The following is a 22,841-nucleotide window of genomic DNA, read 5'->3' as shown; positions in this document are numbered from 1 at the left end:
GCATAGGAATATCAAGGAGACAGGCATAGGAATAATAATGGTCTACTGCAGGAGGAGGGAAAAAAATGAGAACTAGCATGCTGTATCGATCCTTTTCAATGGAACGGTTCTAAAGGTATTTAATGGCAGTGGTATTAATAGTGGTATTATATAGTTTATATGCTTATTCAACAAAGTTATCAGTACTCCTGCTATTGTCTTGCCAAAAATCTATACTTAAAATTTGTGGCAAAATATGTACAATTGACCTGTACAGAGCACACAGTCCTTTTGTTTAGTATTGTATGTAGTGGTGTTCTGAGTGTGTCAATAGCCTTCAGCTTTTGAAATTCTTACCAATTAGCCTATCTTGACTTCTTCCCTGCTTTTTAACATCGTGTTGTGTTAGTTAGTGCTCGTGAGCACTGATAACGTAAATGTTAGCACTCACTCATGACTCATGAGTGAGTCAGGCTCCCCCGGTTCCTCTGACTGAGTTCTATTTTTAGAGCAGGCACAATGGCGTCTAGCCACACACTGACTAAAAAAAGCTTTTTCTTACACAGCGATGACACTGTTGAACTACTTAAGGTAGTTTTGTGATGAAGTTCATTCTGATTGGTCTACACGGTGTATATAGCACATAACAAACAATAAAATGATTGGATCCACGTGTAATTTTAACTCTGGCAGTTTGTTTTAACTGTTACAAAAGCATTTTATGACACTGTATTATTAATATTGTGAGACAGGCTTGGGAAGTCTTGGTTGTTAAGGTTGTATGATTTGACAGCTCTTGCTATTGTTACATAAAACGATGAGATTATGAATTATATAATACTGAAATCCCACACGTTTCTTCAGGTGACAAGTTTGCTGGAAGGTAAATAAGTAATAAGAAATAACGTTCTGCAGTAGCCTCAAGAACAGTAATCATATAGTACACTATTCAGGACAGGTAAACAGTTAACTTTTTTAGTTTTGTTAAATAGACAGTTCTCGTTGGACTCCAAATCAGTTTCTAGGCAAAACATACAGTATTTCTTACCATTCTGCGGTATAAATCAAAGGAATTGAATGTTATCATAAAGGGTTCAGAGTCCACTTGTTGAATCAATGGTAACAGTAACAGTGTTCCCAGGTTAGTTTGGTCATGTGGTGAGTTCAGGATAACTGAAAGACAGACAGATATTTCTAATTTACATTATTCTGCTGTGAGATTTAAGTTGGGTCTAACTTAATGGAGTTAGTTACTTAACACTGTTCTCTCTCTCCTTTTGTTTTGTTTTCTTTTATCCTGAGCAGACAAAACCAGTAGCATTTGCTGTTCGTACAAATGTTAGCTACAGTGCTTCCCATGAAGATGATGTCCCCGTGCCTGGCTTGGCCATTTCATTTGAAGCTAAAGATTTTCTACATGTAAAAGAGGTCAGTCATAAATAGGCCCACACACACATGCACACAAACACACAACAGACATAAACACACACAGTCACACACACACTACACACACACACATACACACACACCAGACATACACACACAGACACACACACACCAGACATAAATACACACACACACACGACAAAGATAAACACACACACACAAAACAGAGATAAACACACACACAATTCATTGTAATTTACTGTGTGTTTAACACAGCACTAATGGTTTTGTGTGTATATTTATTGAGCTGATGTATATAATGATGCTGATTTACTGCCTCTATATGTGCTTTTGGCAGAAATTCAATAATGACTGGTGGATCGGCCGCTTGGTGAAGGAAGGATGTGAGATCGGTTTCATCCCCAGTCCAGTGAAGTTAGAAAACCTTCGAATCCGCCAGGAGCAACGAGCCAAACAGAGCAAATTCCCCATCAGGCAAATGCACACACACACACACACAGACCAGCAGACTGGAATAGATGACAGCATACTAAATTAAACCTGCTATTTATTTATGTAGACATATTGTGCTGCTGAGATGTCAGCTGCTAACTTTGTCACAATCAATTTTTTTCTCTTTCTTTTTGTAGCAAATTGGGAGCTAACTCCTTGTCCAGTTTAGGGGACATTGTCCCAAGCTCTCGAAAGTCTACTCCTCCCTCCTCAGGTTAGTTGTTTGTTTTTTTTATATATAGTTATCAAACTATAAAAACATTTAAATTCCATGTGTAATATAAAGGTTTATTGTGGCTCTAGAGTTACATGCTCTTTATATAATGTATTTTCTTTTCCAGCTAAATGATAAATAATTCTTACTCGTTACAAGACAAGTAGACATCACATCCTTCATCCATCTTTAGGCTATAAACCTCCATGCCATGTTGTGCACTCTCAGCTGCCAGGTCTTCCACAGGAGTACGTTTTATTTGGCATGGCCTAAGAAAATAGTGGAAAATAATACAGATTTATTTATTATTTAATTTCAAGAGAAAATGTCTTGCATATAGTTACATTTGTCTAGTATCTCCTATTATAGGAATGAAATTAATATTAGATTATTTAACCTAATTCTAGGCTTTTTACTCACTTGAAACTTCACATTTTCTTCTTCTACTGTAATTTGTTTTCTACAAAAAGTGCTGGAAATAACTATTTCAAGCTTGTAATTAGTATAAATTTATAGAAATAGGTTAAATTAATTGCATTGGTTTATTCTAATCTTGTAGGAAATATTAGATACATTTGATTATATTCAAGATATTTTCACTTGTTAAAATGCCATTTTCTGTAGTGTGGGCAAAGTTGACCACATTCTACAACTCATTTCTGACTGATAAAAAAAAATCTAGTATAAATCTAAAACATTAGCATTGCAAATCAGTGCCTATTAGGACTATCTCAGGTAACCTGTTGGAAATTTTAAGTACTGAGAAAATTCCTAACTCGTGAATTCTTCAAGTTTTCCCTTTTGAGGAATCTTTAAGATTTTTTAAAAAAAAATTTCTCTTCTATTTTTTTTTTTAAATAGGAGTTTTTTTTACCTTTATTTATCCAATGAACACATAAAAACCCTCCAATGAACCCATTGATTACACATCGTTTCATATCGTATATTATGTATTGTATTACATAATATTTGTTGGACACTTAATTAATGAGAATTTCAATAGAAATAGTGTAATGGTTTGGTTTCCCATGCAGCATCTGCATCCAGGATACACTCATCATGTCAGATAGGAGGCTGAAGTCATGTATTGTTGGTTTATGGATTATGATTTTGGAATCTTTGGAAGAAAATTAGATTATGGATTTGCATCTCCATTGGCACTTTATTATATATTTATTAGAATCAATATATGTAAAGTTTGTGTAGTCTCATATATAACTGTTTGTATATGTCTATATCTGTGTATAGCCATTGACATAGACGCTGTGGGTTTAGAGTCGGAGGAGCCTGAACCTCCTCCACCTCCCCAGCAGCGTTCTCCAAAAGCCAGCCCAAACCAAGTCATATCCACTTTAACCCGTGAGAAACGAATGCCCTTCTTTAAGAAGGTAACCTGAGAGGCGGGTCATCCCGTTTTTCGCACTCTTTCATACGGTCGTATGTCTCTCCAACACCACGCGGTGTGCGTCCAACTGTCTGCTCATGCAGCATCTCTGTCTGTTTGACTGCACGAGAGCAATAAGCATGCTCGCCTAGATAACCGATAACCTGACTTTTCCCCTTCTGTCTGCTCTCCCTTCTGTCTGAATTTCTGACTTTAAATTCCCACTCTGCTTTCCTCTTCTGCTCTCTCCTTTCACTTAATGCTTTCACTTCCTTTCTGTCCTTCTCCCTCACTTCCTCTCTCAGCTAAGCAGAAGCTGAAGTCGGTAAGTTAGGCTGCTATAAGGAGTCTCCTGAAGCCTGAAAGGCCCACTGGAGTCTCTGGCTTGCTGTGTGTTTTTCTCCGTCCCACTAATCTGTCAGTGAAACTAGTCTAGCTTTAATGTAGATGTGAGTGTGTGTGATACAATGAATGGAACCTCAGATAATGGCTAATTTAATTTCTCAAGCAGTTCACATGCAATTTAAGCCTGGAATCATTTTAAAGTTTGTTTCATCAATACTGATGTAAGCAGTTGTTTTTTTTTTTTTAAAAACAACATACAACATCAGCGATACTGAGAAAATTCCCTTAGGACCTGACTTCAGGTTTGGATTATTTTTTATTGTTTCGTATTACTAGACAACTTGAGTTCCCATTCACATTTGTGTTACAAAAGAATGTTAATTTATTGCTTGCTTGACTAACACATGTTTGTTGTGAATTGTTCAATGCACTGATTGTGTCCTTGATACCGAATGTGTACGTGCTTTTGATCAAATTTGTGATTTGTGAATTGTGATTGCTGTTTTTCTGATAGATTAAAGTGATCATCTTTACTGTTAAATATCTGAAACAATAAAGCATGATCACACTCATAAGGTAGACCTGTTCCTGTGTTAGATATGTTGTATAAGTGGACAAAATCCCCTAGTAATGCAGCTCAGCCACTGCAGCGATATGGCTACCACAGATACAGATTAACTCTGTTTTATGTTGTTATTTGATGAATTTGTTTTGAATTGCTTTTTTTTTTAAGTTATACACACGTGATGAAATTCACACTAGTGAGAATCAGGTCGCTCTTGCAGGATAAGTACATTTTCCCCAAATCAATTTCCCAAAATACCACATTGCCTGTGTGAATACGCCTACAGATTAATTATGATTAAATTCATTTGCACCCAGCTTGATAATTGAAGCCCACTGTTGATGCCATTATATCATATTTTGCCCTATATAACTGTATCGTTCACCGGAGAACTGAGATCTTTATAAATACACACATCAATCTCAGCTTAGTTATTCTGTTCCACTTTCAAGCTGAGAAGCTTAATTAAGGAGATTAATTTGTGATGTGAATAAAGTTCAGTCTTACATTACAGAATGTTAATTAGATGTTACAGTTCAAGCACATGTTGATGAAGTAGACTCTTTGCTTCATTGAAAGATTGAAAAGAGTGTCAGGAACTAGTTTACTTAGTCATGGTGGACTTTTTCTACTTCAAATCGTAATGCCTTACTAGGCATAAATAGGCAGGAAAAGAGTTATATATAAAATATATATATATATATATATATATATATATATATATATATATATATATATATATATATATATATATATATATATATAACTTTTCTTGGGATTTGTCATTTGGTGTGACTATATAACAGTGGTTCTCAATCCCAATAACAGAGACCTCAATGTTCTATACATTTGTTGTTTTCTGTAATATCCCTGATTGAACAGGATCAGCAAGCACTACATAACCTGGATCAGGTGTGTTTAGTGCAGGAAAACCAATCAAATATGCAGCACATGGGGTCCAGTGAATTGGGATTGGTAAACCCTGGTAATGTGATGTGTTTTAATTAACAGTATACTGAATGTGATATAAGATTATGTCAGTGTGTTGTGTGTATGAGTGTGAGCGGTTGGGCATGAAGGTTTGCGTGTGGGAGAGGGAGAATAATGTGGTTTTCTGCACTCTCCAGAATGAGCACATTCCCCCATATGACGTAGTGCCCTCCATGAGGCCTGTGGTTCTGGTGGGACCCTCACTCAAGGGCTATGAGGTCAGATTCTTCAACAATGACTATAAATCATTGTTGAATAATTTATATTTATGTTTATGAAGGATCATAAATCTTGCCAGAATTGCAGTGTACAATATTGCAGTAAGATTTCCAGGCAGTCTATGCAACGGAGGATGTTTTTCTGGCCGCATGCTGGTTTCAATGATTGATGCTCAATTTGAATGAACATCAGGTGTAAACTCCTTATAGGTTTATCATCAATATTTCATATATTATAAGAGATAAATATATTACAAATATACTCTATATATCAAGATATGTACATTGACCAGTTTCAGTAATAATACTCTTCAGTAATAATGTAAGTACCATTATGTGTGCATTTACTGTATGTCTATTCTGTGTCTCTTATTTACATTCACATCATTTTTTTTTTTTTTTTTGTATAGGTGACAGACATGATGCAGAAAGCATTATTTGACTTTCTGAAGCACAGATTTGAAGGAAGGTAAGAGCTTAATCAAAGTCCTTTTTTATCTGAAAGCTCCTGTCCTAACTGGTCCTTCTTTGGGGTAGTTTATGTATTACTGTGTGTATGTGTGTGGAGCTACTTTAAATAGTCTTGTCTCATTGCCTTAATTGGCCATGCTGGACCATAAGCACAAGGCTGGCTTGCATGCCTGCGCCTTCTCCTAGCCTGAGTGTTTTCCCGGAACAGGGCCGATGCCTCTTCCCAGTGCAGAAACTCAGACAACACAGCTGTGTGTGTATGTGTGTGTGTGTGTGTGTGTAGAAATGAAAGCAAGTTATGAGCAATAGAGTAACATTGTTTACCCATTAAAATTCGTTCACGTAAATGACAGTATTGGATTACAGCAACCACAGTTTGAAGTGCAGACTGAATAATAAATGTATAATTTAGTGATTGAGTGATTGAGTGATTGAAGTGATTGAAAGTGATTGAAGTTCTGGCTTGTACATACTGCAGTGTCACTTTTTTCCTCTTGTAGAATTATTTTTGGGAAGTCATTTTCTTAAATGGCTTGCGCACATGCGCTCTCTTTTCCTCTCTCTCGTCCTAGGATATCAATCACTCGGGTAACAGCAGACATTTCTCTAGCCAAGCGATCTGTCCTGAATAACCCCAGTAAACATGCCATCATTGAACGCTCCAATACGCGCTCCAATCTTGGTAAGTGCATGCGTGTGGTGAGTGTGTGTTTGTGTATCTTATATTTGTGCTTGTATTTGTGTGCCTGGACTTACATTTACATCAGACTTACATTTGTCTTTGGAAATTGCCAATATGTGTATGACTTCAGTGATTCTGACTGTTCATAAAGCATGTGTTCATCTACTGTGAAAGCCATAGGAAATGATCAATGCCCTTCTTAAGGATGTTCCTGCTTTTTTTTTCCCCCACAAGGTTAAGAAAGTGGCAATATCTCAACAACCTAAAAACATGACTGGAAAGTAGGACACACAGGCTTTTGTCCCAACTCAGTGTGTCAAACTCAAGGCCTGTAGGACAAATACGGTTTGATGATATATTGCATTTGGCTCATAAGAACTTGCAAAAAATAATACTGTAGTAACGTCTGTAGTAATGAGTAGTAAATACCTCTCTCAAATCCTCACTTATCCTGTAGTGTAGTGACTGCCTATGTCTGACTGCCTACTCAGACCACTCGGATTTCACAGGGCTGATTAAAATCAAGGCCTATCTGCTGCATTGGCTGTAAGTTAGTCCTATGTCTAAAAAAAGGTTAAGAAAGGCATCAGATGTTGGCCTTTAGTATAATGCAGTGGTTCTCTTAGCATACAAGATACCAATCTATGTCAATTCTCTTTCATACTGTTATATATATGGGATATGAAAGAGGTATAGTCTGTATAAGGGCTTGCATGACTCTTATTGTGTACTAGTCAACAGTAGGCCTAATTCAATAAACTTGTGGACTAGTCAAGTTTTTCCGAAGCAAAAGCTAATGTGAGCAGTACGCTTTACATAACATGATAGATATAAAATACAAATGAAAAATATTTTATTAAAGCAACACACAATAAACACATAAGCATAGTCTTACACAATGTGCAGTTGACTGTAGAAGTCATTTAGTCTGAAATATTACAATTAGACCATCTGCCTGATTTTCTTTACCGGCTACCACACTGTTTTTTTACCACTAGCGTGACTGGTGACACATCACACAGTAGCAAAAAGTGAATATATTCACTATTCATTAAAATATATTAGTCTAATTAACTAACATACTTCATCCTTAACATACAGAATTTTCATTTTCAAAACAACTTTAATTTGTCCGTTCAATTCAAAGGTTTTCTTGATCACAAGTTTGAGAACTTAATAAGAAAGACTTAATAGAATAGCATGTGCTATATGTTTACGTTACATGTAGTAGCATGATGTGTGATTGTTACATGTAGTAACAATACAGAAAGTGCACATTTTTCAAAATGGGAAATGATAAATTAACGTGCAGGTGGGTTACATGTAGTAATAAACTGCAGTGTGCAGTTTCAATGGAGTAAATAAGTCTTTATGGAGTATAAGAGATTTGTAAACTGGACACTGAGGAGTCTGATGGTCTAAGGGTACATGGTTATCTAATGGAAAATGTAGCCTTTCTTTTTCCTAGATGAATTCTTATCTTATCATTTAATCAATATATTAGATGAAAATTTGTTACAAAATGAATAGCTTTACTTTATGACTAACAAAAAAATTTGACTATGGTATAACCTAACTATGTTCCCCTGTTGTGGCTCAGTGGTCAAGGTGCTGGGTTACTGCTCAGAAGGTCAGGGTTCTAAGCCAGGGGTGTCCAACCAGTCAGAGACCAAGAGCCACATTTTTTATTGTGTTACCGCAAAGAGCCACATCATACACATGGGCACACATGAACATCACCTTTTTTTCCCCTGCCATTTTGAGAGCAAACTTGACACAAATTGTTTACTCAAATGATCTTGCTCCTACTGGGAAACTTTGAGGTATTTTCATCCCACTCATATGCGCGTTTGACGAAAATACCGTATTGAACTCAAGCGAAGTGAACACGCATATTAAAAAGACACAAATACAATCTTCGGTATGAACATAAGAGCCGCATGAAACCGGGCAAAGAGCCACATGCGGCTCGGGAGCCGCGGGTTGGCCACCCCTGCTCTAAGCTATCAATGTTGGGTCCCTGATGCACCATGGCTTGATAATAAGCTGGGAAATGTAAAAAAAAAAAAAACTATGTAAAAAGTATGTAAGGGTTGTGGCTCAAGTATGTAAGGGCCACAGTAAGGGTCAAGTATGTTGTTGGTCGGAGGATTGGGGATCAAGCCCCAGGACTGCAGCGGTGCCACTGTTTGGCCCTTGAGCAAGGCCCTTAACCATCTCTGATCAAGGGGTACTGCATCATGGCTGACCCTCCCCTCTGACCACAACCTCCAAAGTTGGGATATGTAAAGCACGAAACTTCACTGTGCCATTATGTATATGTGACAAAATAAAGGTTTATTCTTCTTCTGTTCATACATGTGGCATATTTATGTATTATAAGATCAGGCTTCTAATATCATATCAAGACTAAAGAATATTGAGCACAGGATCCAGGAGGACGGTGCAGAAACTAAAGTGTGTGAATGGAAGACAGGGAGAGCAGGAAGCTTGTTATGATTGTTAGTTTGGCTTGATTAGTGAGCCATGATTAAGATCAAAGGCATTCCTTGTAGCATGACCTCCTGATTGCACTCCTGGCAATCTTCGGTACAATCGGCATTGAGCACACACGTTAAAAGCACGCAATGTGCGCACACACATACACACACACATACACACACACACTCACGATTAACACACTCTCAAAACAACAGCTTCCCCAAATCTATTTTATATAACTCTCAAAATGATGTACATATCAGGATATGTCTCTTATTACCTTCCGTAACATGTTAATAATGTCTTGTAATGAATGTATGTATTAAATATTTCCCACTATTTCACTTGTTTATGTCTGTGTAGCTGCATATAACTGTAGCAGAACTGTAAAGTAGATGCTTAAAACACGGTTTATGTACATGACAATAAGCTTTGTATGCAGAGATTTCATAAAACAGACCAATACCTATAACAAATCACTAATATGTATAATAAATTTGATAATGCTGAATTGTGGTTTGTACTGCTGTAATTAATAAAAACGTCCCTCTCGTTGAGAAGCGCTACATGAATGGAAACTTGCGTGAATAGGTTACTGACATGAGCAGCGTTGTAGTAAGTGATGCTTTACGTTTGTTTGTGTGTTTGTGTGATAGCTGAGGTACAGAGTGAGATTGAGAGGATCTTTGAGTTGGCACGCACGCTGCAGCTGGTGGTTCTGGACGCTGACACTATAAACCATCCGTCTCAGCTGGGCAAGACTTCGCTCGCGCCAATCATCGTTTACGTCAAGATAGCGTCTCCAAAGGTACACAGACACACACGCTCGTTTTGTCCCTCTGTATATACGTCTCTTAGTACATTCGGCTTTGATGAACTGTATCAGGGGGCACGGTGGCTTAGTGGTTAGCACGTTTGCCTCACACCTCCAGGGTTGGGGGGTTCGATTCCCTTTTGAACCCCTTGTGTTTTGACTGTTTCAGTGCGATGTGTGAGGAATCTTAAATAATGGCTGATTTTACTGGATATCAGATACACACACGTTGGACCATAAAAAAAAATATATATATTTATAAGTATTGGGGGGCACGGTGGCTTAGTGGTTAAGCCACGGGGGTTTCCTCCGGGTACTCCGGTTTCCTCCGCCGGTCCAAAGACATGCATGGTAGGTTGATTCGCATCTCTGGAAAATTGTCCGTAGTGTGTGATTGCGTGAGTGAATGAGAGTGTGTGTGTGTGCCCTGCGATGGGTTGGCACTCCGTCCAGGGTGTATTCTGCCTTGATGCCCGATGACACCTGAGATAGGCACAGGCTCCCCGTGACCCGAGGTAGTTCGGATAAGCGGTAGAAAGTGAGTGAGTGAGTGAACTGTATCATTTGCACAACACATTTAACAATGGACATTGTCACAAAGCAGCTTTACAGAAATATATAAATTTAGGATAGAAATTATACATTTAAATGTATCCCTAATCAGAAAGACAGAGGTAATGATTGCAATTAAAAACTCCTTGAGGAAGAAAAATTGAGCGGAATCAAGAGCAAAGGGAAGTCACGGTTAATCTAACAAGACACTGTGATATAAAATGACAGTGATACGATTCAAACAGAGTATAAAAGGACATGCATTGGAAAAAAAATTTTTTAGGAACTAAAAGTATTAATACTGCATTCACAGACATAATAATAAAGTTACTATAGTTATAATACTATCAGTAATAGGTACTGAAAATTACTGAATGTCTATGCCGGTGTAATCATGTTTGGTTATGTGTGGGTATTGTGTGATTTCTATACCGATATTGTGTTTGTGTGTGTTCAGGTTTTACAAAGATTAATAAAATCTAGAGGAAAGTCACAGGCGAAACACCTCAATGTGCAGATGGTGGCAGCAGACAAACTGGCTCAGTGCCCTCCGGTGAGTATAGACACATGATGTATGCATACTGACATAGAATTTTAGCTTTTACAATTTGGATAGATTTGAGACTAAACTAAATATGTGTGTGTGAAAAGGGCTTTTGTTTGAACTGCCTAAAGATGATTTAAACATTGCTGGCTGTGAGATTTCTTAACACAGAGAGATTTCTCAGATATCTGTGTTGTAGTAAAATTTATATAAATATTAATATTTCAGTTTGTAATCAGAGAATCAAACACCGTTCACAATGCTGCCGTGCCACAGTGAAGCCAAAATATAATATTTTTTCCTTATATTCTCTCTTTTCTCGTTTCTGGGGTCATCAGACTTTATAAAATGCTACACACTTACTGAGATGCATGTACAAAGGAAAGCCTGCAATTCTCACAACTATATATAGTAGAAAAAAAAGTTGAGTGAAGGGTTTTCCCAGGCCAAAGTATGCTATTTTTATCTACAGCATGCACCCCTAGAGTATGTGAGGGGGGTAGCCTAAATCTTCCTGTCTTACTTTAGTTACTAAAATATTTGAGAGTTTCATTTTTGATTTTAGATACATCCTAAATAAATTTGTAAAATTCCTAAATGGGTTCCTTATTTCTGACACATTTCTTACACCAAAACAGACAAATACGCTTCTCAAAATTTACTTGAAAAATTTAAGTGCTGTTTTAAAGGTGGGGTGCACGATGTTTGAAAGCCAATGTTGACAATTGAAATCAACACAACCAAAACAAACACGCCCCTAACCCAAATGGGTGTCACCCCTGTTTTGCTAGCTCCGCCCCACACATACATACGCAACCCAGGCAACTATTATGGCGGAACCTGCTGGGACAGCTGACCGAGGGGATATTTTTATCAATAAATGACCTCAATGAGTAATACTATGGTAATACAAATGTGTTTTTATAGTACTGTGTGTTGTACCGTGAAAGGTTTAGCTCCGTTTCACGCGGAAGACGACGTTCAACACCTAGAACCCGAGTAATGTTGCTGCGGATAAACACATGGAAACAAAAGACTTGGAGCCTTTTCTCGCTTTTCGTTTTTATCCGTCATGTCAATGTTTCAATCGCTTTCTGCTAACGTCAGACATGCTCACTGAACACTCTCTCCGCATATTGACAAGACACGCCCCTTTCTGCTCATTGGCTACACTTTGTTTTGTTAGTCGGCCCGACTCAGTTTTCTGAAGCATTTTTCAAACATCGTGCACCCTACCTTTAATAGTAGCCAGCAGTGCAGTGTCTTTTTTTTTAAACAGAAGTAACAGATTCGTTTCTGTTTATCTTGTTATAGATCTTTTTCTTTTCTCCCTCTTTAATCCGTCCTTTCTCCCTGCTGTTATGGCATTAATCATTCATTCATCATTTTTCTCTTCTCTGCCCCAAATTCAACATCTATTTTCAGGACCTTTTCGACATCATCCTGGATGAGAATCAGTTAGAGGATGCCTGCGAGCACATAGCCGACTATCTGGAAGCTTACTGGAAATCCACACACCCGGCCAGCTGCACTCCGGCCAATCCTCAGTTAGAGAATCTCACTGCCGCCCAATCAGATACTCCTGATCCTCTGTCTAATCTGCAGGTGCGCACTAAACGTCTACATCCTACTCCTACACCAGCATTAAGAAAGAGACAGGAGAGGAGATGATGAAGTGGGGATGGTCATCTGTAAGGGAAAAAAATAAAGAAGGAAGGAAATAAAAACAATTCAGACAGGCACAAGACTATGCTCCAGGGCTTGTGGTGGTGGAAATGAAAGTGACAGAAAAGATCAAGAATGAGAGATGAGACAGACAGGGAGTAACAGAAAAGACTAGAGGCCAGGGTGAAGATAGAGCAGAGTGGAATTGACACTGTCACAAACTTTGAGTGGTGAAGTCCAGCATAGGATCACTCACAGAATCACTCATGTATTTCTCCTTGTCTTTAAAACCATTGTAAGGCCATCAATGTGATAATTAATGTAATTACACTATTATATGCCGTTAATATGTTGAAAATAGTTTAGAATGTTGAAGATCGGGTGTGCAAAGGTTCTAGAAAATCAGGATCAATCAAAGAAGTCCAAAACATCTCCAAACAGCTTTATCACTGACCAGGAAAGAGGGGAATAGTCAGAGATGCAAGGGTAGCTATCAACATGATGCTTTCACCACCATGGCTTCACTGCTGGGATGATCTCAGGGTGATGAGCTTAGTTAGTAACAAACAGAATTTTTTACAGGTCAGAATGGTTCCTTAATGATCGTCCTGTGAACAGCTTCTCTCCTCTGAGCTGTGGAGCTTCTCTCCAGCTCCTTCAGAGTCATCTTTGGCCTTGGGTTCATTCTCTGATCGTGTGCTTTACATACAGTATTTGATAAAGGATTAACTGGTACGTCATAGGATGTTCAGGATTTGGGATATTTTTATGGCCAAATTTATGACTGATACTTTGACCTATTCCTCAGTCTTCGTAATGCTGCTTTTTTTAGGTCTATAAAATAAATTCTGAGGCCTCCCAGAAGAAGTCTTTTGTATTTACATTGAGGTCACGTTACACTTCAAAGCCATACAGGAGGACACTGAATTCTGTGAACATTTTTATTGGTGAATTAATGTTGCTTTGTTTGTTGCCGGGGACTTTTCCATGTTCTGCATGATGTTGTTTGTTTAGGCGTTCACTAACAAACTCTGGGTTCTTACAGGAGCATTTCATTAATTATGTCACTTCTGATTGCACCAGAACTAATTTCCCAGCAAGCACAGAACATTCCCCCAACATTAGCATATGATTCCCAATTGGTTAAATCATTTTTTTAAGCAAAAAAATAACATTCTGTCAATGTTCTTTATAGGTTCTATTTTATAATCAAACACTAACCTTCCCAGAATGTTATTTAGTAACAACCTAAATAAAACCTATACAGGACCTTCCCTAATGGTTATCTACAAATAAATCATGAAATCTGAGATAAGGAGAACATTGACAGAACGTTGACGGGGGAGTTCTGCAAACATACAAAAAAAATGTTCAGTTCCTGTAAAGAAAACTTCACTGGCTAACCAAAAACAAAGCTTAAAAATGGATGTTTTGGGAACTAAAAATTGTGAGCTGTGTTAGTGGATTCACAGCGATGAGGTAAGTACTAATAACGGGGTTAAGGATTATGTGCTATTTTGTGTAGATTTATTACATGTATATCAATATCCAAGTTATATCAATATCAAAGTTGTAACACTACAAAAAGTAGAGGTTCAACAGGGGTGAATACTCATGCAAAGCATTATACAGTGTGTGTGTGTGTGTGTGTGTGTGTCAGTATGTTATATTCTGAAAATAATGATCTTTTTACTGCCTGCTGGGGCTTTTGTTCAGTCTGAGGAGGCAACAGATGCATAGCTTTGTCTATGGTGAGTGTGGGTGTGCTGGTGATGAGAGAAGAAGTAGAGACTGTCAGTTATTCTTACATTCAGAATCAACGCTAAAATGTACAATACAAACTATAGTGAAGACGAAGCAGCCGACGTGAGACAAAAGGTTAAATAAAACAGGCCTGCTTACTTCTGAATAAACACTAATGTGGCATTTCTGAGTGTGAGAAAGCTGACTGAAATTCTGTGCGTGGTTTGCAGTGGTCTCATGTTCTGTATTGATAAAGCATATAACCTTCTGAAACACAAGGTGCTGGAGCTGGTGGTTTTTTTTTTTTTTTGTTGTTTTTTTTAAGAGTTTAAGCACCAAACTATTATCTAATCAGCTTTAAACCATGCACACAAACAACTGCACAAGCACATCTGGTTTTGAAAGCATGTTGTTCCACCCAGAGTCAAATACTTTCACATCTGATCGCACACTAGTTGTTTTTAAATGCTTAAAGGCTGCTGTCCATCAATTGGCTTTTCACTTTCCTGTAACATAATTTAGAATTACGTTATGTTGATTTTTTTTTCAACAGCTTGTCATTTTATTGTCTTCCTGAAAAAAAAACTTGCCCCAAATATTCCCTGCTTTAAGGAGCCTTACGTTAATGTTTCCTTGGTTCCAGACCAGCAACATTTTAATGACATAACTGAACAGATTTTTACACACTGGAAAAATGTGGAATGATTCCAGCACCAGAACCTTGTCAGTAGAAAAGGGTCACCGGTGTGTTGTGTACTGTAAGTGTGATTTTTACAGCATTGTATTGAAGTGACTATGGGGGTGAAGCAGAGAGACGCATGCCCAGTGTATAATGATGTGAGCTGTAACTTGTGTGTTTAACCACTAATTGATGCATGTGCATGTATTTTAGGGAACAGGGGATGTGCAGAAGGCTGAAAAGTCACTAGGAGAGAGGAAGAGTTCTCTAGATCACCACCATCACCATCACCACCGTCACCATCATCGCCTGCAAAAGCAAGAGAGCCTGGACCAAGCGGAGGATGACGATCAGGAGGAAGCTGTTAAAGAACAGACAGTCTTACGGAGTGAGCGAAGAGCACCGCACATACACCACTGCTCTTCGTCCACGCGGACTGAACATCACAATCATCACCATCATCACCACCACCATCACAGTCGCACAGCACACACGTTCTCCAGGCAAGAGACGCTGGAGAGCAGAGACTCTGCTTGTGCAAAGCCACATGCCACTCACACACAATCAGATCCACCCACACACTTACACACAAGACACACAGGGGAGGAAGAGGAGGAAGAAGAAGAAGAAGAAGAAGAAGAAGAAGAAGAGGAGGAGGAGGAGGAAGAGGAGGAGGATGAGGAGGAGGATGAGGAGGAAGATCAGCCTGTTCAACTTAACCATCATCACCACCATCATCATCATGGAAAGGGAGGAAGGGAATGGGAGCGAGAGCACGATCACAGTGAGCGCAATGGCCAGCAAAGCGGACAGCAGAGATCACAACAAGAACGATATCATGAGTGTGAAAGACAACACTCTGTTGAAGGAGAAGAGAAAAAAGAAGAGACAGACTGGGAGACAGATCCCTACATAGAGGAGTAATGCACAACAAACACACAAACACAACCAATGACTGCAACAGACAAAACATACACTTTTACAAAACTTAGATTCAGGTTCAGAATCTTTGCCAACTTCGATCTGCATTGGTGAACGTTTAAAGGTGCAGTTTGTAACATTTCAGTGTGTTAGTAAACCAGAATGATGATAGAACTTCAAAGCTATGTGATGTGCAATAATATGGCCTTTCGATTGATTTGGCTCATATCTTCATGTCAAGCATGTATTGATACTTCCGGCCTGGAAATGAGCTCCATCTTGACAAGATGTTCTGAAACAAAGCTACAAAACCAACTTATGATGGAATCATCCCATCATTTTAGTGTAGTTCTACAGGAAGAGGAGGTTCATCAGTGTTTTCAGATTCGTAGATTCACCGTGGTCATCCTCACAGATTGCAAAAGGCTTGAATAATTACAAACTGCTCCTTTAATAGTGAGATATAACGTACTGTAATGTTCTATCATGTTGCCATGGCAACCCATAGAATTTTGTTATTATAAATCAAGGGAATATGTGAAACATCTTTCAAACAGAAAGTTAGATATGTTGTAGACCCTCCAGGATTGTGTATCATTCCAAATATTATTATAGTACACAACATTTTTAGTTTATAATTATGGGTTTAAGAAGTGATTTGTCCACACAGAGACTTACGTATAGACACGTAACGCATAACCCTTAGTGTTTTGCCTGTGAACTGCCAAAATCTGTGGCTATGATACTTTTTTGTATTTTAGCCTGTCAGGACCGAGTTATCGACTTGTCAAAAATTTACATTTCCTTGAATGCCACAACACTTGTGGTGCAGATGACACACAGGCACAAATTTCCGTCTTTCCGTCATCTGACATTCGTTCCAAGTTCACTTTAGGTTCAGGCTCATTTGCAAAGACTAAATGTGTAGTAAGAGAAAATTAGATCTAGAAAACAGAACATTACTAGAGAACTATGAAGCTAATAATGCTAATTCTGCACCTCTTCACACACAAACACACACACACACATACATACACACATACATACATACATGTGCTGCTATCCTGCCCTCTGGACTTTTGGCTCTCTGTTACTATGCCTCCTTTGTAAAGACTGGTGTTTTTAAAGATTACATTATTGTAAATAAGATATAGGTATCCATACATACTTGTTCTATCAGTGTGTGGAAACGTGAATATTAAACAATAAATATGAGTCAATATTAATTTCTTATGGCATGAACAACAAAGGTATGCTTTTTATTAACTGGATGCTCGGTCATCGTTAATCTTTGTTTCTTTTTAATAATTCAGCATCATTTCCATGATGAATTGTGGTTGCTTTTTGATTAGAGAGAAATATACATTTAATTAAATGTAATATAAAATTATTCATTTGACAACAGAAGCTGTAGCTTCCTTTAAATGTTTAATAACATGGGTTAAGATGTACTGTATAAGGAAATTTTTGTATAAGGAGATTTTGTGCACCTTTAGCATGATTATGTCCCGGAAAAACATATTTCTATATTGGTTTAATGAACCGTTGAAGGTTAATCTGTGTTACTCAGCAAGTCAATCAAATTCTTAAGAGTCTTCTTATTGGTTATTTTCTAAATTCTAATTTTATTTGTTGCATACACAACCATACAGACTACAACATGCAATGCTTTTCAAACGTCTGTGACATAAAAAGAATAAAAATGAAATTTTTAGAACAAAAATAAAAATAGAATTATCTGTAGAAGCAAATATATTTGTTCTAGCAATTTCTAAAAATCTACTCAGGGAAAAAAAAATAGACATAGTAAATAAACAAACAAAAAAATAAATGATGTGGGCCACCAAAATCCAGGCAATCTAGACAAAGCTGGAGTGGATGTGGTAGTCTAGTGGTTAAGGTGTTGGTGTACCAATCAGAATGTTGTGAGATTGAATCTCAAAGCCAACAAGATGCCACTGCTGGGCTCCTGAGCAAGACCCTTAACCCTTAATGCATAGAATTGAGATAAAATATAAGTTGCTCTGGATAAAGGTTTCACCCAAATGATGTATATGCCAGATAAAGTGCAAAGCTTTTTCCTCTCCTGGAATACAGCAAACATTTGCACAATCCATGTTTTTATTATACAATGGCTGAAATTTTGACAGACACCTGAGTGTCTTACTCGTGTATGCTATTTGAATATCCCTTTAACCTTAATTTAGTGCCTCCTTTGCTGCTGTAATATCCTCCGGTCTTCAGACTATATGGATACAACCCCAATGATACTAGATACCCGAGCAATACAAGCCTTTAGAGTCTAATCTGTTCGTCTTGTTTTTAACTCTCTATATTTAAAGCTCTCTCTTTTCTTTTTAAGAATGCACCAATCAGTTGATCTGACTTCAGCTAATCTTTTTTGTTGTCTCTCTGATGAGTTTGTATAGATTTTCTTTAGTCTAACAATGGCTCTAGAAATCAACTCTAGACCTTAGCATAGCTAAAGCAACAATAATCATTCAAAGGCCATATGTTTATGGATCTGACTGTATATAGTGAAGATTGAACCAGGTATTATTTTTGTCAGGTAATGTCACTTGTAGTTTTTCATGCCTAACATTTCAGAACCTGGTGAACAAGAATGGAACCCAATGCGGTCATTGAAGATCAATCAAATCAAGATACTGAAATACTGCTATGCTCAGCATGATTGCAAAGAGTTTTTATTTAACCTACAGAACTACAGCTCACTTTCATACCATTCTGTCTAAACTCTAGAAAACACTGCCGATCATCAGTTTATTAAATACTTTAGTTCATATGACACCAATAACCATAACACAGTCAATATTAATTGAAGCGCTTGATATTTATTTGCATGATTTATACTGTTATGCTGTTTAGGTAGGTGGTACGTGTCAAAGTAAAAACATAAATGCCAAGGTTTCTCAGTAGATCATTGCCCAGAGCATCACACTACCTCTGCCAGCTTGCCTTTCTCCCATAGTGCATCATGGTGCCATCTCTTCCCAGGTAAGCAACAGACACAAACACACACACAGCCATCTGTGTGATACAAAAGAAAACGTGATTCATCAGACCAGGCCACCTTTTTATTGATCCACGGTCCAGTTCAGATGCTCAAATGCCCATTGTAGGTACGTTCTCTGGTAGACGGGGGTTCAGTATGGTCTGCAGCTACACAGCCCCATACACAGCAAGCTGCAATGAACTGTCTGTTCTGATGCCACAGGACCTGTTGTTTTGGAGACCGAACCAATCAGGTAAATTCACTCGGATCCTCATGCTCACTCATTTTTCCTGCTTCCAACACATCAACTTTGAGAACTGACTATTCACTTACTGCCTAATACTGTATATCCAACCACTTGACGGGGTAGTTTAGTGAGTTAATCAGTGCTGCTTGAAAGTTTGTGCTGTTCAGAGTTTTCTGTTGTTTTACAATGATTTTCTTTTTTTATCACCACCTGTTTTTTCTAAACGAAATGTTAGATGTATGTTGATCAATTGCATATGTTTCTTTACAGGGAATTTTGTGAGTAGCAAAAAAAAACTATATGAAAGCTTGAATTATTGTATGTGCAAATTAAGTGAAGCCCCATCTGCATTGGTAAAGTCAAGTAGGTAACAGATTCAGGTGGTTTTTAACACATTTGGGTGCTTAATTAATCAGTTAAGCAGAAGAATTAAATTAGACATCCTTTGGAAAGTGGTGGGGGGGCACGGTGGCTTAGTGGTTAGCACGTTCGCCTCACACCTCCAGGGTCGGGGTTCGATTCCCGCCTCCACCTTGTGTGTGTGGAGTTTGCATGTTCTCCCTGTGCCTCGGGGGTTTCCTCCGGGTACTCCGGTTTCCTCCCCTGGTCCAAAGACATGCATGGTAGGTTGATTGGCATCTCTGGAAAATTGTCCCTAGTGTGTGATTGCGTGAGTGAATGAGTGTGTGTGTGTGTGTGTGCCTTACGATGGGTTGGCACTCCGTCCAGGGTGTATCCTGCCTTGATGCCCGATGACGCCTGAGATAGGCACAGGCTCCCCGTGACCCGAGGTAGTTCGGATAAGCGGTAGAAGATGAATGAATGAATGGAAAGTGGTTGGGCAACACTGACTAAAGCCGCGTTCACACTGCAAGTCTTAATGCTCAATTCGGATATTTTGCTCAGATCTGATTTTTTTTGTTTGGCTGTTCACATTACCTTTTAAAATGTGGCCTATATCAGATACCAGTGTGAACGACACTGCGCAAACGAACAATAACAATGACATCACACGCAGCACGCCGTTGCGCTAAAGTTGGCGAGGTTATTTACATACAATTGTTATTATTAATGGGAAAATTTCACATTCATAAAATGAAGTGGTCTGACTCCAAACCAAATTTTTTTTGCTTCATAAATGATTTCAAACTTTATTGTTCTGTTTTGTGTAATTGTCGAAGCAAAAAGGCAATTCGAGCTTATAATATTGTAAGCAGATATGATGTATAGGGTAGCGCCCTTTTCCTTTTGTTTGTCATAGTTTTGTTCTTGTCCTCTGGCATTGTTATTTCTTTTATTTTAGTTGCTGTGTATTTGTACTTTAAAGAATATCTCATTGTATTGTTGGTTTATGGCATTAATTAAAAAAAAAAAAAAAAGTTGGCGAGGTTATGGAGGAAGTAAGCATTTTCGCTTTTCTTTCTAAATGCTTGTGTAATGGCAGCACAGAGACGCAGTGTTTTGAAAATTTTCGGATGTCGAGGGCAACTTTTGATTATTTGATCCATTTTGTAGGTCGTAGTCACGTTTGTGTGTGTACTCGCCGGTGCATAATTGTGACGAATGTCGATGTAGATTGACGTAAAAGTCGCATCAAATCCACCTTGGTTGTTCACACTGCAGCCACATTGGAAAAAAATCAGATTTGGGTCTGATTCAGGACCACATATGGAAGTGGTCTGAATCTGATTTGAAAAAATTAGATCTGGGCCAGATTTGAGTGTTCACACTATTCCTGAAGAAGTCTGACCTGGTCACTTGACCCCAAAAAAATCAGATTTGGGCCACTTTTACCTGCGGTGTGAACGTGGCCTAAAAGAGAGAGGAAACCAGCCAAACCAAGAGATTCACTCCATCCATCCACTGTAAGACAAGTCACCTACAAATGGAAGGCATTCAGCATGACCACAGCTCTGCCTAGAAGTGGACACCACTCAAAATTATCATCTGGATGCGCCAGAATAATAATAAATGAGGTAAAGGCCGACCCACACATCACCTTGTAAGAGTGAAATTTATGGGAGGGTTGCTAGAAAGTAGCCTCTGCTCTCAAAAAATTTGGATAAACCAGGGGCCTTTTGGTAGTCCATTCTTTGTACAGATGAGTCCAAAAGAGATTTATTTGGTCATAATCAAAGCCACCATGTCTGGAGAAAAGAAAACACTGAATTCCAGGAAAAGAACCTCCTCCGAACAGAGTAGCATGGTGGTGGAAATGCGAAGGTCTGGGGCTGTTTTTCTGCCTTCGGGCCAGGGCGACTCCATATTATTCAGAGAAACGACTTCTCAGACCTATCAAAAATTCTTAAAGAGAATCTCCTGCTGTCAGTCAGAGAGATGAAGCTGGGCAGAAAATGGGTGATGCAACAAGACAACCCTAAGCATTCAAGCAAATCCACAAAGGAATGGCTTAAAAGAAAAAAGGTTCACACTCTTGATAAGCCTAGTCAAAGTCCGGATCTCAATCCAATTGAAATGTTGTGGCTAGACCTGAAATTCCTTCTAACCTATTCCACGTTCTGCAAGGAGGAGTGGGCAAAAATCCCCAAAGACAGATGTGAGAGACTGGTCAATGGTTACAGAAGACGTTTGGTTGAGGTAATGGCTGCAAAAGATGGTGCCACAAGCTACTAAATAAAAGGCTTCACATACCTCTGCACAAGTCAAATTTCCAGCTTTTGTGAAATTAACCCCTTTTGTTCAATAAATAATAACAAAATATCCTTTTTTTTGTTTGTGTCCATCATTGGGAAGTCTGCTTCAAAAATTGGTTTCTGGATGTACATTTGATTAGGTTCTTTTTTTTTTCCACAAAACCTGATCATGTCTGTATGTTCGCTTCAGCTTGGGATCACGAACAGCATTGTCCTTTAGGATCTTTTGGTAAACAGCAGAATTCATGGTTCCATTAATCACATCAAGTCTTCCAGGTCCTGAGGCAGCAAAACAGCCCCAGACCATCACACCACCACCACCATATTTTACTGTTGGTATGATGTTCTTTTTCTGAAATGCAGTGTTACTTTTACACCAGATGTAATGGGACACACACCTTCCAAAAAGTTGAACTTTTTTCAGACAGTGCCATGTAGGTTTGGATTTTGTTTTTCCTTAGTAATAAAAACCTTCATTTAAAAACAGCATGTTGTGTTTACTTGTGTTATCTTTGACTTATATTTAAATTTGTTTGATTATCTGAAACATTAAAGTGTGACAAACATGTAAAAATATAAAAAAAATCAGGAAGGGGCAAACACGTTTCCACACCACTGTATATGAGACATATCTGATACGTCGAAGCCCCTGTTTTTAATGCACACACACACACTCTCCCAAACCATTGCTCCAAACCCCATCTCAGCTGTGCTCCTAAAATAACCAACACGATTCTCCTCCCTGATTTCCCTTCTTCATTTGCTTCAAGATCTGCATCTG

The 22,841-nt window shown here is 38.3% G+C and overlaps 1 protein-coding gene across 5 annotated transcripts in view; it reads left to right on the top strand.

The window, feature by feature from the left end:
• The window catches only part of cacnb2a (calcium channel, voltage-dependent, beta 2a), a 66,214-nt gene extending 48,835 nt beyond the window's left edge, over nucleotides 1-17,379 (top strand). For 3 of the 5 annotated variants that reach the window (XM_060874112.1, XM_060874109.1, XM_060874107.1), the window contains 11 exons: nucleotides 1,285-1,407; nucleotides 1,724-1,860; nucleotides 2,016-2,092; nucleotides 3,341-3,480; nucleotides 5,514-5,594; nucleotides 6,005-6,063; nucleotides 6,638-6,747; nucleotides 9,885-10,036; nucleotides 11,052-11,147; nucleotides 12,564-12,743; nucleotides 15,439-17,379. In XM_060874112.1, the coding sequence (XP_060730095.1) occupies nucleotides 1,285-1,407; nucleotides 1,724-1,860; nucleotides 2,016-2,092; nucleotides 3,341-3,480; nucleotides 5,514-5,594; nucleotides 6,005-6,063; nucleotides 6,638-6,747; nucleotides 9,885-10,036; nucleotides 11,052-11,147; nucleotides 12,564-12,743; nucleotides 15,439-16,149 (1,866 nt within the window). In that variant the 3' untranslated portion in view covers nucleotides 16,150-17,379. Of the gene's footprint in view, nucleotides 1-1,284; nucleotides 1,408-1,723; nucleotides 1,861-2,015; nucleotides 2,093-3,340; nucleotides 3,481-3,781; nucleotides 3,802-5,513; nucleotides 5,595-6,004; nucleotides 6,064-6,637; nucleotides 6,748-9,884; nucleotides 10,037-11,051; nucleotides 11,148-12,563; nucleotides 12,744-15,438 lie in introns of all 5 variants that reach the window. The other 2 variants (XM_060874108.1, XM_060874110.1) reach the window with 1 other exon arrangement.
• The last annotated feature ends 5,462 nt before the right edge of the window (nucleotides 17,380-22,841 follow it).

Source organism: Tachysurus vachellii, chromosome 7 (genome assembly GCF_030014155.1).
Source record: "Tachysurus vachellii isolate PV-2020 chromosome 7, HZAU_Pvac_v1, whole genome shotgun sequence".
NCBI classification, from domain to species: Eukaryota; Metazoa; Chordata; class Actinopteri; order Siluriformes; family Bagridae; genus Tachysurus; species Tachysurus vachellii.
The sequence above is the reverse complement of the archived record's forward strand: the minus strand, read 5'-3'. Positions and strand labels throughout refer to the sequence as shown.